General features: G+C 46.1%; 1 protein-coding gene across 2 annotated transcripts in view; it reads left to right on the top strand.

The window, feature by feature from the left end:
• ABCC2 (ATP binding cassette subfamily C member 2) overlaps nt 1–11,460 on the top strand; it is a 69,503-nt gene extending 58,043 nt beyond the window's left edge. Inside the window, exons 26-33 of one of the 2 annotated variants that reach the window (XM_084754523.1) lie at nt 137–263; nt 2,003–2,104; nt 2,793–2,936; nt 4,193–4,351; nt 6,000–6,166; nt 8,961–9,155; nt 9,940–10,575; nt 10,871–11,460. In XM_084754523.1, the coding sequence (XP_084610649.1) occupies nt 137–263; nt 2,003–2,104; nt 2,793–2,936; nt 4,193–4,351; nt 6,000–6,166; nt 8,961–9,155; nt 9,940–10,069 (1,024 nt within the window). In that variant the 3' untranslated portion in view covers nt 10,070–10,575; nt 10,871–11,460. Of the gene's footprint in view, nt 1–136; nt 264–2,002; nt 2,105–2,792; nt 2,937–4,192; nt 4,352–5,999; nt 6,167–8,960; nt 9,156–9,939; nt 10,705–10,870 lie in introns of both variants that reach the window. The other variant, XM_084754522.1, reaches the window with a different exon arrangement.
• Nucleotides 11,461–13,057: the final 1,597 nt, after the last annotated feature.

Genomic DNA, 13,057 nt, shown 5'->3' with positions numbered 1-13,057 from the left:
GAGGTGGCTCCTGAGAGCACAGTGTGCCAGCTGGAGCCCTCTAAGAACACTTTCTGAGCTCCTCGCCCGCCCACGTCAGGTCCAGACAGGAGAGCAGAGACTAATGATGCCTTTCTTTCTGGTTCTGTTATTCTAGGTGGCTTGCAATTCGTCTGGAGCTGGTTGGAAACTTGGTGGTCTTCTTTTCAGCCTTGCTTCTGGTTATTTATAAAAATAGCTTAACCGGGGACACCGTGGGCTTTGTTCTGTCCAACGCTCTCAATGTGAGTCTAAGGCGGGAAGTTTGGCTAAGTCATCTAATCTTAAACTGAGTCTGAAGTGTACTGAGGAGCCCATGGCTTTCTGATCCGGAAGGACTAGGAAGACTGGTTCAAACCCTGGCCCTCATCTTCACGCATGAATACACCGCTTACCGTGTTTAAGTAGACACCAGTACCATTTGGCAAAATGGGCATAACTCTTATTGGCCTAATGACTTGTAAGGCAATTTTTATGCATTTCTACTTAGTCTCTTAGCCTTCTTGCCTCCTTCATTGGGTCTAGTCAACAGAAATTATACATAATCAGGAAATCCTTTGGACAAACAGCTCCTAAGTTTGCTTTTGTTTTTGTTTTGTTTTTACTTTTTTGAGACAGCATTTCTCTGTGTGTAGCCCTGGCTGTCCTGGACTCACTCTTTAGAGCAGGCTAGCCTCAAACTCACAGAGATCTCACTGCTTCTGCCTCCCAAGTGCTAGGATTAAAGGCACATGCCACCTAAGTTTGCTTTTCTTATATCACAGAACAAGTAAAACAAATTATAATAAAGACTCCAGCAGAAACATATAAGGAATCTCTCTGCAGCACCCCAGCATTGAGGCTGCTGCTGGCACTGTGGTAGTAATTTTGGACACTTGGCCATCTCGCTGCGGAGCTCTTCCAACTATTGTTCCAAAGGTTTGCATGGCCATACATGTGCTTTATATAGCACTGTCATTATTAGAAATTAATGAGATGGTGGAGCATACCTTTAATCCCAACCCTTGGAGTTAAATCTCTGTGAGTTCGAGGCCAGCCTGTTCTAAACAGTGAGTTCTAGGACAGCCAGGGCTATACAGAGAAACCTTGTCTCAAAAAACAAAACACAAAGACATTAATAAAGCTAAAGAAGGCTTATGGGAGGGCACCCCGGACACTGGGCTCTTTGTGCCAGGTCCCTCTGTCCCCCAGGACAGTCACGGCAGAGTAGGAACCATTAGACTGAACCAAAATTGAATAGTCACATATCAACAATTATACACGGTTCAACCTTCACAGAGTTGTTACTCTCAGTCCCATGTCCTGTCCTGTATTGTGTGGCTCTGTCATTCACTCCACAAAAACTTCTATGCATATCTGCAAACTCCTGATTCTTTTCCTGAAAAAGCTCATGTCGAGTAATCCCAGTGTTGTAGACTGGCCTGCACCACGACAGACCTTTTAGTGGTGGGGAGGCATCTAGAGTTTGTTTGTATGAAGGAGGACGAGGGTCCACATGGACGCCCCACCTTGATGCCTAAGAGCGAGTGAGATCAGAGAGAGAAGGCAGTTTTGAAAGCCTGTTCACTCCCTGAGTCTTCTGTCACGGCTCCCTCTTGTACAGTGCCATCTATAACAACTCCACAAATAGCACTAGGCTTGCAGGCGGGAGACCCGACCTCGGGAACCACTTCAACCCGAAATCTAGCCCTGAACTAGTTACAGCTCATGTTGCCCCTCATGTGATTACCACACGCCCAAACATTCAACTGTTACCCCACCAGTCAGTGCACTGCTCTTATTTCACAGCTAAGAGACTAAGAATTAAATAAGAATTTTCTTTTTTATACTACCACAGTTCTGAATTTAAAGTAACTGCTCAGTTAACCTTATAGTAAAACTAATTGAACTGATTCCTGAGCTTGAGGAGTGTGTGTGTGTGTGTGTGTGTGTGTGTGTGTGTGTGTGTGTGTGTCCTTTGGTATAATTTTTTTTTCTTCTGTAGATCACACAAACCCTGAATTGGCTGGTGAGGATGACATCAGAAGCAGAAACCAACATTGTGGCTGTTGAACGAATAAACGAATACATAAATGTGGAAAACGAGGTGAGAATTGTTGAAACACAGGAATAGGCCCACAAAATTCTTTTGAGAGAGCACTTTTTTTTTTCAAGACAGGGTCTCTCTGTGTAGCCTTGGCTGTCCTGGACTCACTTTGTAGACCAAGCTGGCCTCAAACTTGCAGTGATCTGCCTGCCTCTGCCTCCCGAGCGCTGGGGCTACAGGCGTGCGCCACCGTGCCTGGCTGGCATCTTTAACTTTTAAAAAACAGTCTTGTGTGGGTTCATCACGTGTTCTTGCAAGTCTCCCATGCTCTGACCCAGAGGACTTAATTTCCTCGAACTTAAGACAAGGAAACAGTTGAATCAATGCTGGTGTTGGCCTGGAAATCCTTGGAGCTACCTTGTAGCGTAGGTTTCTTTATTGAATAAAGGTAAAAACTCCCTGGAAGGAAAAAAAAGCCCAATTCACTCAATTAATGGTCCCCACTACCTTTCTGTTGTGTGGGGAGTCCCATGACAACTGTATCCTGAGCTGCTACTATGTCCAGCACTGGTTTTTGTTTTGTTTTTCGAGACAGAGTTTCTCTGTGTAGCCTTGGCTGTCCTGGACTCACTTTGTAGACCAGGCTGGCCTCGAACTCACAGAGATCCACCTGCCTCTGCCTGGACTAAAGGCGTGCGCCACCACGCCAGGCTAGTGCCGAGCGCTTCTTATCCTTCTCCCTTGCTAGGCACCCTGGGTGACCGAGAAGAGGCCTCCAGCAGATTGGCCCAGAGAAGGTGAGATCCAGTTCAACAACTACCAAGTACGGTACCGGCCTGAGCTGGATCTGGTTCTGAAAGGAATCACCTGCAACATCAAGAGCAACGAGAAGGTGGGTGACAAAGGCAGTGCTGCCGTGAGGACTTGTAGTCAGAGTTGGGCACAGGAGGAGGACGTGAGGGCTTCATCGGGAGAGGATTAGGGTTCTTCCTATACTGTGGGAACACGTAAGGAATCCAGCGAGAGGGCTGGACCCTGCCTCCCTGTCCGGCCCCTGCGGCTCATTTCCTGGGATGGCATCAAGTGTGGTGGAGAACTCGGGAGGCCTGGAGGAAGAACTGTTGAGCACAGCAGCGTAGATGGCTACCCCTGAGGAAACAAGAAGCTGGGTACTCTCCCGCAGAGCTCTCGTTCCCCAAGGGTTTGATGGAGGAAAATCAACCGATCTAGGCAAGGGGCTGAGGGCCAGGGTCTGTTTCTCATCTGGTGACAAGCTTTTCCTTCTACAAAACAAACAGCTTAGGTCTCCATTTGGCAGCACGTATACAAAATTAGAGGAGCACAGAGCAGATTAGCCCGGCCCCTGAACAAGGATGCCAGGAAGGTCTGTGAAGCATCCAGGCAGCCAAGGAATGCTGAGAACGGGAGAAATAGTGGTCCTCAGGGAAGAGCACACCAAGTGGTCATCCCTGAAAACATACATACAAGCAACATTACATAGACCAAGCATAGGACCTATGTGTGTATTCATGTGTATATATGCATGTGACAAAGATTAGTAAGAAAAGAGGTAATGGATTTGAGAGAGAGAGGAAGGGAGGGTTTAGAGGGAGGAAAGGAAAGGATGAAACGTAACTGTATCACAATCTTAAGAGAAGTAATACAAAATAAATGACCGCATTTTTGTTTACGCTGTGAGCGTGCATGTCCATGTGTGAAGGACAGGGTGCAACCTGCTTCTGCAAGGATTGAGTTCTGGTCATCTTGCTGAGCAGCAAATGCCTTTACCTACTGAGTCACCCACAGGTCCCTTCTGCTTTTTGATTAAAAACAAACAAACAAACAAAAAAACCTCAGAAGCAGCAGTAGCTATAATTGCCAAGATTAACTGTAACAGCAGCAGCTGAGAGGGTTTTCTATTTCTGCCAATCACTGTTTTCAGCACATAACCACTGGCGAGGGAGCATGGGAGAGCCATTTTTTCTGACATCTGGGACATTTTTTTTTTCTCGCGCCAAAACTAAAAGCTATTTTTATATGTTTGGTATGAGGTGCCTTTTACCACCTATGGTTGTGAATATACAGACTAAATTTTTTCCTCTCCCAGGGTTGTATGCTGAACTGGATTTAAATGAACTATATTCACAGGTTGGCGTGGTGGGCAGGACCGGAGCTGGGAAGTCATCCCTCACAAACTGCCTCTTCAGAATCTTAGAGTCTGCAGGTGGCCAGATCGTCATTGACGGGATAGACATTGCTTCCATTGGGCTGCATGACCTTCGAGGAAAACTGACCATCATCCCCCAGGTTAGCTCTAGAACAGACTTCTATGGGCACACACAGTAGGGAGACACTGACAGGAACTCAGTTACACAGTTACAAATACAACTTCAGCAGTTGTACTGGATACTTTTTTTTTTCCGTCATTGTAGCTGATAAGAAACAACTTACAGGAGGAAGGGTTGTTTGGCTCACAGTCTAAGAGGGGACAGTCCATTATGGTGGGAAGGCACAGAGGCAAGAGGCAGCACTCACCACATAGAGATGAGTGCTGGGAGGCTATCTTTTTCTTTTCTCCTCAGTTTAAGACCCCTCCCGCACCCCACCTGGTGGACTAGTGCTGCTGGGTGCTGCTGGTCATCTTCACACCGTGATTCCAGACTCCCGTTTCTAGAAGCGAAGTTCTGAATTTGTGTTAACGTGTGGCTGCTAGGAGTGACCAGTAGGTGGCAGCAACACGACAGCAGTCAAGTAGAGCAGATGATTATTTGGCTTCTCTGTGGCCACGGCGGTTTGCTGAGACCTTTGTAATTAGCAGAAGCAATTTTGCCACTGAAGCTTGAAGCCATTAAGCTTTACACTCCCCATTTGATGTGGCTAAAAGATAGAGGAGGGAATTTGCTGCGGGTTTTTGCCAGCGAGCGGAACGTTTATTGTATCAGCAAGAAAGACCTCCCTTTGGTTTGCTCTATGGGCCCTACCAAGTAAGGATTGCATGGAGGCCTCTCCTCTCTTAGGAGGTAGACCATGGCCAGGTGTCTGTGGAGGCTTTTCTCTATTTGATGTTGTTTAGTATATGTGTCATGAGATGCCTCCTTCTGTCACTCTCCACCTTACCCCACTGAGACAGCCTCGTGGAACCTGGAGCTCGCCGCTTTGTTGTTTTAAGATTTTTTATTTTATGTGTTCTGAGTATGTTGCCTGTATGTGTGTGCTGCATATCTGGACCTGCCTTGCACAGAGTCCAGAAGAGGGGGCCAGCCCTCTGAGGGTGTCCTCAACCTTCTGGAGTTGAGGACAGTTGAAGGTTGCCATGTGGGTACTGGGAACTGAATCCAGGCCCTCTACAAGAGTAGCAAGTGCTTTAACCGCCCCTCGGGCCTCTGGAGATCTTCGCTTTTTGGCGAGGCCATTGGTCAGTAACGCCAGATGCCCTCCAGTCTCCTCCTCTCTCCCTCTCAGCTCTGAGCACACACGCCACACTCAGCTTCCGGTTGGATGCTGGGGACACAAGCCCAGGTCTGCATGCCTGTGCATGAAGCATCTCTGCAGCCCTCACGTTTTCCTAGTTTAGTACAGTCTTTTCTTTGGCCTCTTGAAAAGGTAAGATCTTCGGAGATGACTATACTGTCTACTCTCAGTCTCTCTGTCTCTAAGCCAGTTTTGTCTCCGGGAAGGGGTAGCCTTTTCACATTCTAAAGAGATACAGCCAGCAAATCTGGATGTCTACGGATAGATCCCAGAATGGAGCAAAGCAAGCACTCCTCTTACCCCGCGCCTCACTGCCCCATGCAGATAGTCTGGCCCTTCAGAGGGCTTTAGAAGCTCAATCCTGAACCAGCTTCTTGCCTAGAGTTCATCTCCGGCCACGCCCACCCACTTCCTCCTGGCCACAAATGATGACTGAGCCCTTTGCTGACATCTGCCCTGACAGCTCCCCATCCTCTGACTGCAGGACCCCATCCTGTTCTCTGGGAGTCTGAGGATGAATCTAGACCCTTTCAACAAATTCTCAGATGAGGAGATTTGGAAGGCCCTGGAATTGGCTCATCTCAAATCCTTCGTGGCTGGCCTGCAACTTGGGTTGAACCACGAAGTGACAGAGGGTGGCGACAATCTGAGGTAATAATGTTTTGGAAGCTACTTCTTCCATAGGCGGTGAGAGGATTCACAGGAGCTGTTCCTTATGTTCCTGTATTAAATACCATCTGTTATTGTGGGAGTTGCACTGTGTAAAAATGGTCTAAAACAGGTGTAAAAGCTTCGGAGCACTTGGGAAACCTTTTTTTATTAAATGTGCTCTTCGTGTGGCATTTTATCACATGAGCTTACGTGGAGAGCCCTAGAAAGCAAAGTCTCAATCAAGTCTCAGAAGCAATGGCCAGATCCGTGGTCCAACCCGATCTCTTTGTTATGAAACACAGACTGGATGTGGGGACGTGAGAACCACTAATCTAAAGGGGCGTGGATGAGACTTACTGCCTGAAAAGCCCTTGGGCATTGTGGAGACACCTTAAATTGATATGTTGACTCTGAGTTTAGAGTCCTTACCTTAAAAAAAATATACATGTGTGTATATATACACATATGTGTGTATATATATGCATATATATGTGATATATATATATATGTGTGTGTGTGTATATATGTCAAGCCACTTTGTTTCTGGTGTTCACTGCATGTCCATTAATGTGCTTCTGGGTTTCTCACTGAGTTTGGGGTCTCTCTTCATGTACTGAAGTTGAGCCTTTAGGCGAAGCCTCCTGGTCATGGACGGTTCTTCCTTCTGACCCAGGTACTTCAGTGGTGAGAGGCAGGGCATGGACCAGTAGCAGTTAAAGCCCAGGCAGGGGAGGCTCCAAGAGTAGTCTGAAGGCTCTGAATAAACCTAGGGGGCTTCATCTGAACACAGAACTCCAGGCCCTGTGCCTTCTCGTCTGGACCTACATTTTAGCAAGATTCCCAGGTGGCTTGAGTTGAGTGCTATAATTTGAAAAGTCTACTTAGAGTCCTGGTTCCTAACTAGACTGAGGGACTCATGCAGGGAACTTAAGTCCCGGTGTCCAGCCTGTCCCGCAGACCAATTGAACCCAGGACTAAGGTAACCTCACCCAGACGGCACTCGCATGGCTTGGTAGTGAATGTCATCCGGCTTGCTTTTCCATAGCAACAGATACAGGATCCAGCTTGAATAGCTGTTTAGCCGGATGTAAAGGCTATTCAAATATACAGTCAGTAAACTTGTAGTCACACCTACTGTGTGCCACCCCACTGGAGACACAAAGGCGAACAATGCAGGTACAACCCTGGATTTCCAGGCACGTAAAACACAGCGGGAGAGGCAGGCTTGTGGGAGAGAACGGCAGGGCTGCTAGTACTGCAGAGCGTACACGTGGGACACTACAGCAGGATGTGATGGTGACATTCCTTCTGTCCACTCTGGGAGACACGTCACTCTATTACTTGTGTCTTTACTTCAGCCCCATGTTTCAGACTTGGTTTACGGAACTGGAACTTACACATATTAGGGGAGGGGAAAAAATCAGCTTAAAATATCTGCGGTAAGTGATGGGCAAGTGAGCGCGAGAGAAAAGTTGAAAGCTGAAGTGGTACCTGTTATTCTAAAGTACAGTTGATCTGGGCAGAAACGTGGTGCCAGCCAAGCTAACGATCCCGGGTGTACCTGATCTTCCATTGCAAACAAATATTGGACGTTCATCTTGGGTGGCTTTCGTCTCCTGCAGAAATCTCTTACAGAGAATTACAGAGCGTTAGTCTTGCTACCCCCCTGTTTATTGCGCTCCCTAATGACCACAGCAGGGGAGAGTAATCAGCAAATTCCCAATTTTTTTCCTTCACATCATTACCCAATGCTCCTTTATGTAAGTAAGAGGTCCAGTCTTCATTATAGGCTTTTACCAAATTAAAGCCATTTGCATTTTACAAGTATATTTAAATTCCACATACACTGCATCTCACACCAAGACCTCAGGATCATTAGACAGCTTTGTCTCTAATCAAGGCGGAACGCCTTGAACAAATAATTAGCCGGAGACTGGAATTACACATTAAAATAATGAACGCATTTACCAAGGCCACAAAGAAATGCCACTGGGGCATCCTTCTGCAGTGCCACACTAAGTCCATGGCGTCAGGTCATACACTGCTGTAGTAAACTTGGGAACGTTCATGTTGGTTTGAAATTGTATTTATCACTCTGGCGAAATGCAAAGCCCTGTTTCTGGGCCAGTGGTTTTCAACCTTGCTTTAACATGAAAAGCATCTGGAGTATTTATTTAAAATGTACAACTTTTAGGCAATTCTCTGTATAAAGGGAGACCCGGAAACAAACTTTGTTATAAAGTATCTCTGGTAGCTGGGCATGGCGACCCACAGCTTTAATCCTAGCACTCAGGAGGCAGAGGCAGGCATATTTCTCAGTTCTAGGCCAGCCTGGTCTACAAAGCGAGTCCAGGACAGCCAGGACTGTTACACAGAGAAACCCTGTCTCAAAAAACCAAAAACAAAAAAAGAAAAAAAAAAAAAAAAACAACAAAAACCTAAAACTAAAACACCCTAAAAAATAAATAAAAATAAAGTATCTCTAGTAAGTCTTCTTACTGAGGAAGTTTGAAAAACATTCCTTGTAACAGTGGCCAGTGGGAGACTTGGGTTTCTCTGTATAGCCTTGGCTGTCCTAAACTTGCTTTGTAGACCAGGCTGGCCTCAAACTCACAGCGATCCTCCTGTCTCTGCCTCCCGAGTGCTGGGATTACAGGCGTGCACCACCACACCTGGTTCAGTGAGAGATTTTGATGTAGTTTTGGAAATATGACCTGGGTCATGAAACTGACCCCACGCCACAGCTTCCCCCTGGTCCCTGGGACTTAGATGTGACTTCTTCTGTTGGCTGCAGCATAGGACAAAGGCAGCTCCTGTGTCTGGGCAGAGCTGTGCTCCGAAAATCCAAAATCCTGATCCTGGATGAGGCCACAGCTGCCGTGGATCTAGGGACGGATAGCCTGATTCAGACGACCATCCGAAATGAGTTCTCCCAATGCACGGTCATCACCATTGCCCACAGGCTGCACACCATCATGGACAGTGACAAGTGAGTGTGTGTGAGTGTGTGTGTGTTGGGGGGTCATCACCATTGTCCACAGGCTGTGCACCATCATGGACAGTGACAAGTGAGTAAGGGGGCAGAGCACAGTTAAGAGTGCCAGCTAGAAGCCCAGAGGCACATCACAGCAGGATGCTTAATATCATTTGTAACCCTGCGGCCTTAAATTTTTAGTACATTTAACCAAAACTCTGCATCAAGCTAATAAAAGCTAATGAGGCCGAGCATGGTGGTGTAGGCCTTTAATCCCAGCACTTAGGAGGCAGAAGCTGATGGATCTCTGTTAATTCAAGGCCAGCCTGGTCTACAAAGTGAGTCCAGGACAGCCAGGGATACACAGGGAAATCCTATATTGAAAAACAAAACAAATAAACCAAAGCTAATGGGGCCAAGAATGAAATAAGAAACCGAAGTAGCTGTGTCTGGGAAGATGGAACCCTAGTCTAACACATGACACATATGGACATACACCTTCCCAACCACCACAGCCTCAACTATCCCTGCTTTGGCACAAGTGTTTGGGGAAGAAGGAGGCCTCCTTAATCCCCTGTCCTTAAACAAGTACTTTGCAATAAACACCACAGGCTCTACTCCACGGTCCCTTCCTGTCAATGTCAAAGGCGGAGTCGTCTCATGTCGACTTCCTTCATTCATGGCACTGTTTAGTTGACTACAGCTTAGTGGGTTTGGTTTTTGTTTGGTTTGGTTTTGCTTTGCTTTTATACATAGTGATCTTTGACACGCTAAAGCTTTCCTTTCCTCTTTCTTTCAGGATAATGGTCTTGGACAGTGGGAAGATTGTAGAGTACGGCAGTCCTGAGGAGCTGCTGTCCAACGCCGGCCCCTTTTATTTTATGGCCAAGGAAGCTGGCATTGAAAATGTGAACAACACGGAGCTCTAGCAGCTGGTTCCGTGGCTAGAGGACTCTAAGAACATTCTTATTTACTTTTGGGTTTCGTGACTATGACATAGGTGTAAAGATACATATTTTATTGCTGTTGCTCAGGTTGGTCTCAAGCTCTAAAGCTCAAGTAATCTCTGGTCTCAGCCTCCCATATAAAAATAGACATTAAAAGAGAATCATAAATAAATATTCTCAGGTACCTCAGAAAATCCACAGCTGATAACAGCTCAGTTGTTAGAGTGCTTACCTGGAGAGCACAAGGACCCAGAGCCTGTTATCTTCTTTAAAGTGGGCGTGGTGGCACGTGATTCTAATGCTAGTGCTAGAGAGCAAAAGATAGTCACATCCTTGGTGGGGCTTGCCAACCAGCCAGCATAGCCTGCTTGGAAAATTCCAGGTCAGGAAGAGACCCTGCCTCAAAAACAAAAACAAAGCAACCGAGGTGGACAGAGCCAAAAGAACAACACTTGAGTCTGACATCTGGCCTCGACGCCTGCACACACGTCTCACTTGAGTCTGACATCTGGCCTCGACGCCTGCACACACGTCTCACTTGAGTCTGACATCTGGCCTCGACGCCTGCACACACGTCTCACTTGAGTCTGACATCTGGCCTCGACGCCTGCACACACGTCTCACTTGAGTCTGACATCTGGCGCCTGCACACACGTCTCACTTGAGTCTGACATCTGGCCTCGACACCTGCACACACGTCTCACTTGAGTCTGACATCTGGCCTCGACGCCTGCACACACGTCTCACTTGAGTCTGACATCTGGCCTCGACACCTGCACACAGGTCTCTAAAAGAGTCCTCCTTGTCCTGCCTTGATCATAATTGCTTGCTACAGCCCATTCCCAGAAATAACCGTTCTCCTAAGTCTCATGATTCTTTTGGCTGTTGTTTCAATGTTTACCACCTTTGTACGTTCAGGCAAGGTAATCTGTTTCATCTGATGTAAATGGATTCACAGGGCATGTTATCCTGTGGCTACAACAATGTTCAAAAATACATTTGCAACTTGTCCACACTGACACACAAGGCAAGGCGCACTCACTTTCACTGCTCTTTGGTAGCACAGCATTGTGCAGACAGATCACACTTTACTCACATATCGGTGAGCGTGTATTGGGTTTTTCCCATTCTGTTATCAACATCCATGCTATGAACATCCTGAGATACTGTGTTTCTCTGTAGTTTGGAAATGGGAGGTATGCAGTGTTTACACATGTATCCTGAGCAGTTCCAGTTTAAGTAATGGGTACAACTGAGATCTCCTTTCGGGTTCACTGTGTATGTCTCCAGCTTCTGTGGAGGATCAATATCTTTTTGTATATTTCTGAGGCATTGGAGTTTATTATATAGTTTTTAAAATGTTGTGTCTCATAGTTTCAATATCTGGATTCTTTCTCATCTATTTTTAATGTTTATTTTCACTTGTTGATTTATTTTTAATTTTCAATTTAATAATTTATTTTTAATTTTTAAAAGATTTATTTATTTTATCTTATGAATGTTTTGCCTGCATGCACTTATGTATGCCACATGCATCAGAAGTCAGAAGAGGGCTTCAGATCCCCTGGAACTGGAAGTTACAGACGGTTGTGAGCCACCTGTGGGTGCTGGACTCAAATTGAGTCCTCTGCAAGAAAGAACAAGTGCTCTTAGCCTTGGTGCCACTTGTCCAGCCCCCTCATCTACTGTTTATTTGTGGTGTCCTATTTCTTTGCATGTCGCCTCACTTTTTGCTACGAGCTTATTTCCCTTACAGTTTGATCTGGGAATCTATTCTTTGAGTTTGGAATTCAACCCCAATTCTTCCTAAGAGAAAATTTGAAGGCGTCTGTCGGCCACCTGGGATACATGGTCCCAGCCCTCTTAGGACTAAATTCTCCGCTAAGAGTCCAAACCAGGCAGTTCAGGCAGCTTCAGAGCTCAAGCATACGTAAGATGGCTTGTGATTGACACATCTCAAGGAGAATCCCCACTTACACAGTAAGGTGGAGATGGGCTTGAATTTTTGCAGCTGCTGTTGACCCTGAATTCTCTGTTCCTCCTTTACCTGGCCGTTTCAAGACTCGAGTTTGTCAGAGGAGTCTCTGTGTTTATCTTGGCTTTAGCTTTTAGCTGGTGTCCTCTATTATCTACAGAGGTCGACTTTAAGCTTTTTGGGGCTTGGAAGCCTGCCTACCTTTGCCCCAACCTCCTGGCCCCTTTTTGTATTATGTTGGAGGATTGTTGTATTCTTCCATTTGAGGATGTAATTATGAAGACTTTAACCTACCCAGCACTTTATGTATAGTGAAGTTGTCAAAGGAAGGGGAAATAGCTAAAGCAGCCACCACCTCCTTTGCCCTGGCAGGTACCAGTTGCAGCTGTTTCCCAAATCATAGCTCTCCCTTGCCTGCTAAAGGTCATCCAAATTAGATAACAGGTACAGGTTAACAGTGTACAGGTGAATGGTATACAGGTAGACAGTATACAGTGGACAATGTACAAGTTAATGGTGTACAGGTTAGCAGTGTACAGGTGGACAGTGTATAGATTAACAGTGCATGGGTGGACAATGTACAGGTTAGTGGGGTACGGGTAGACAGTGTACAGGCTTCTAGCACATGAGTGGTGATCAACAAAGTTGTATAGCTATCAGGTTGTTGGCTTAAGGAAGAACCCCCTTCCCTGACTCCGCAGATCAGGTACATTGTCAATAGTTCAAAATTAGTGGCTAGTTCTCAAAGCTAGATTTAAAATATCACCAACTTACTCAGAATATAGTTCCTACAGCTGCAAATTAGTATCAATGAATTGAAGACTATCGGTTGTAAAAATACCCACTGTCTTATGTACCACTGAAAGAACAATTAAGCCTTGTGTGTGTGTGTGTGTGCGTGCTGTGTGTGTGTGTGTGTGTGTGTGTGTGTAGGGGATGGCATCTGAGGATTGATCACTATAGTACTGTACCTCTAATCCTGCGCCTGAACTAAG

The sequence above is a fragment of the Acomys minous genome (genome assembly GCF_964271855.1).
Source record: "Acomys minous genome assembly, chromosome: 2".
Classification (NCBI taxonomy): Eukaryota; Metazoa; Chordata; class Mammalia; order Rodentia; family Muridae; genus Acomys; species Acomys minous.
Note: the sequence above shows the minus strand (reverse complement) of the source record. Positions and strands in the feature narration are given on the sequence as shown.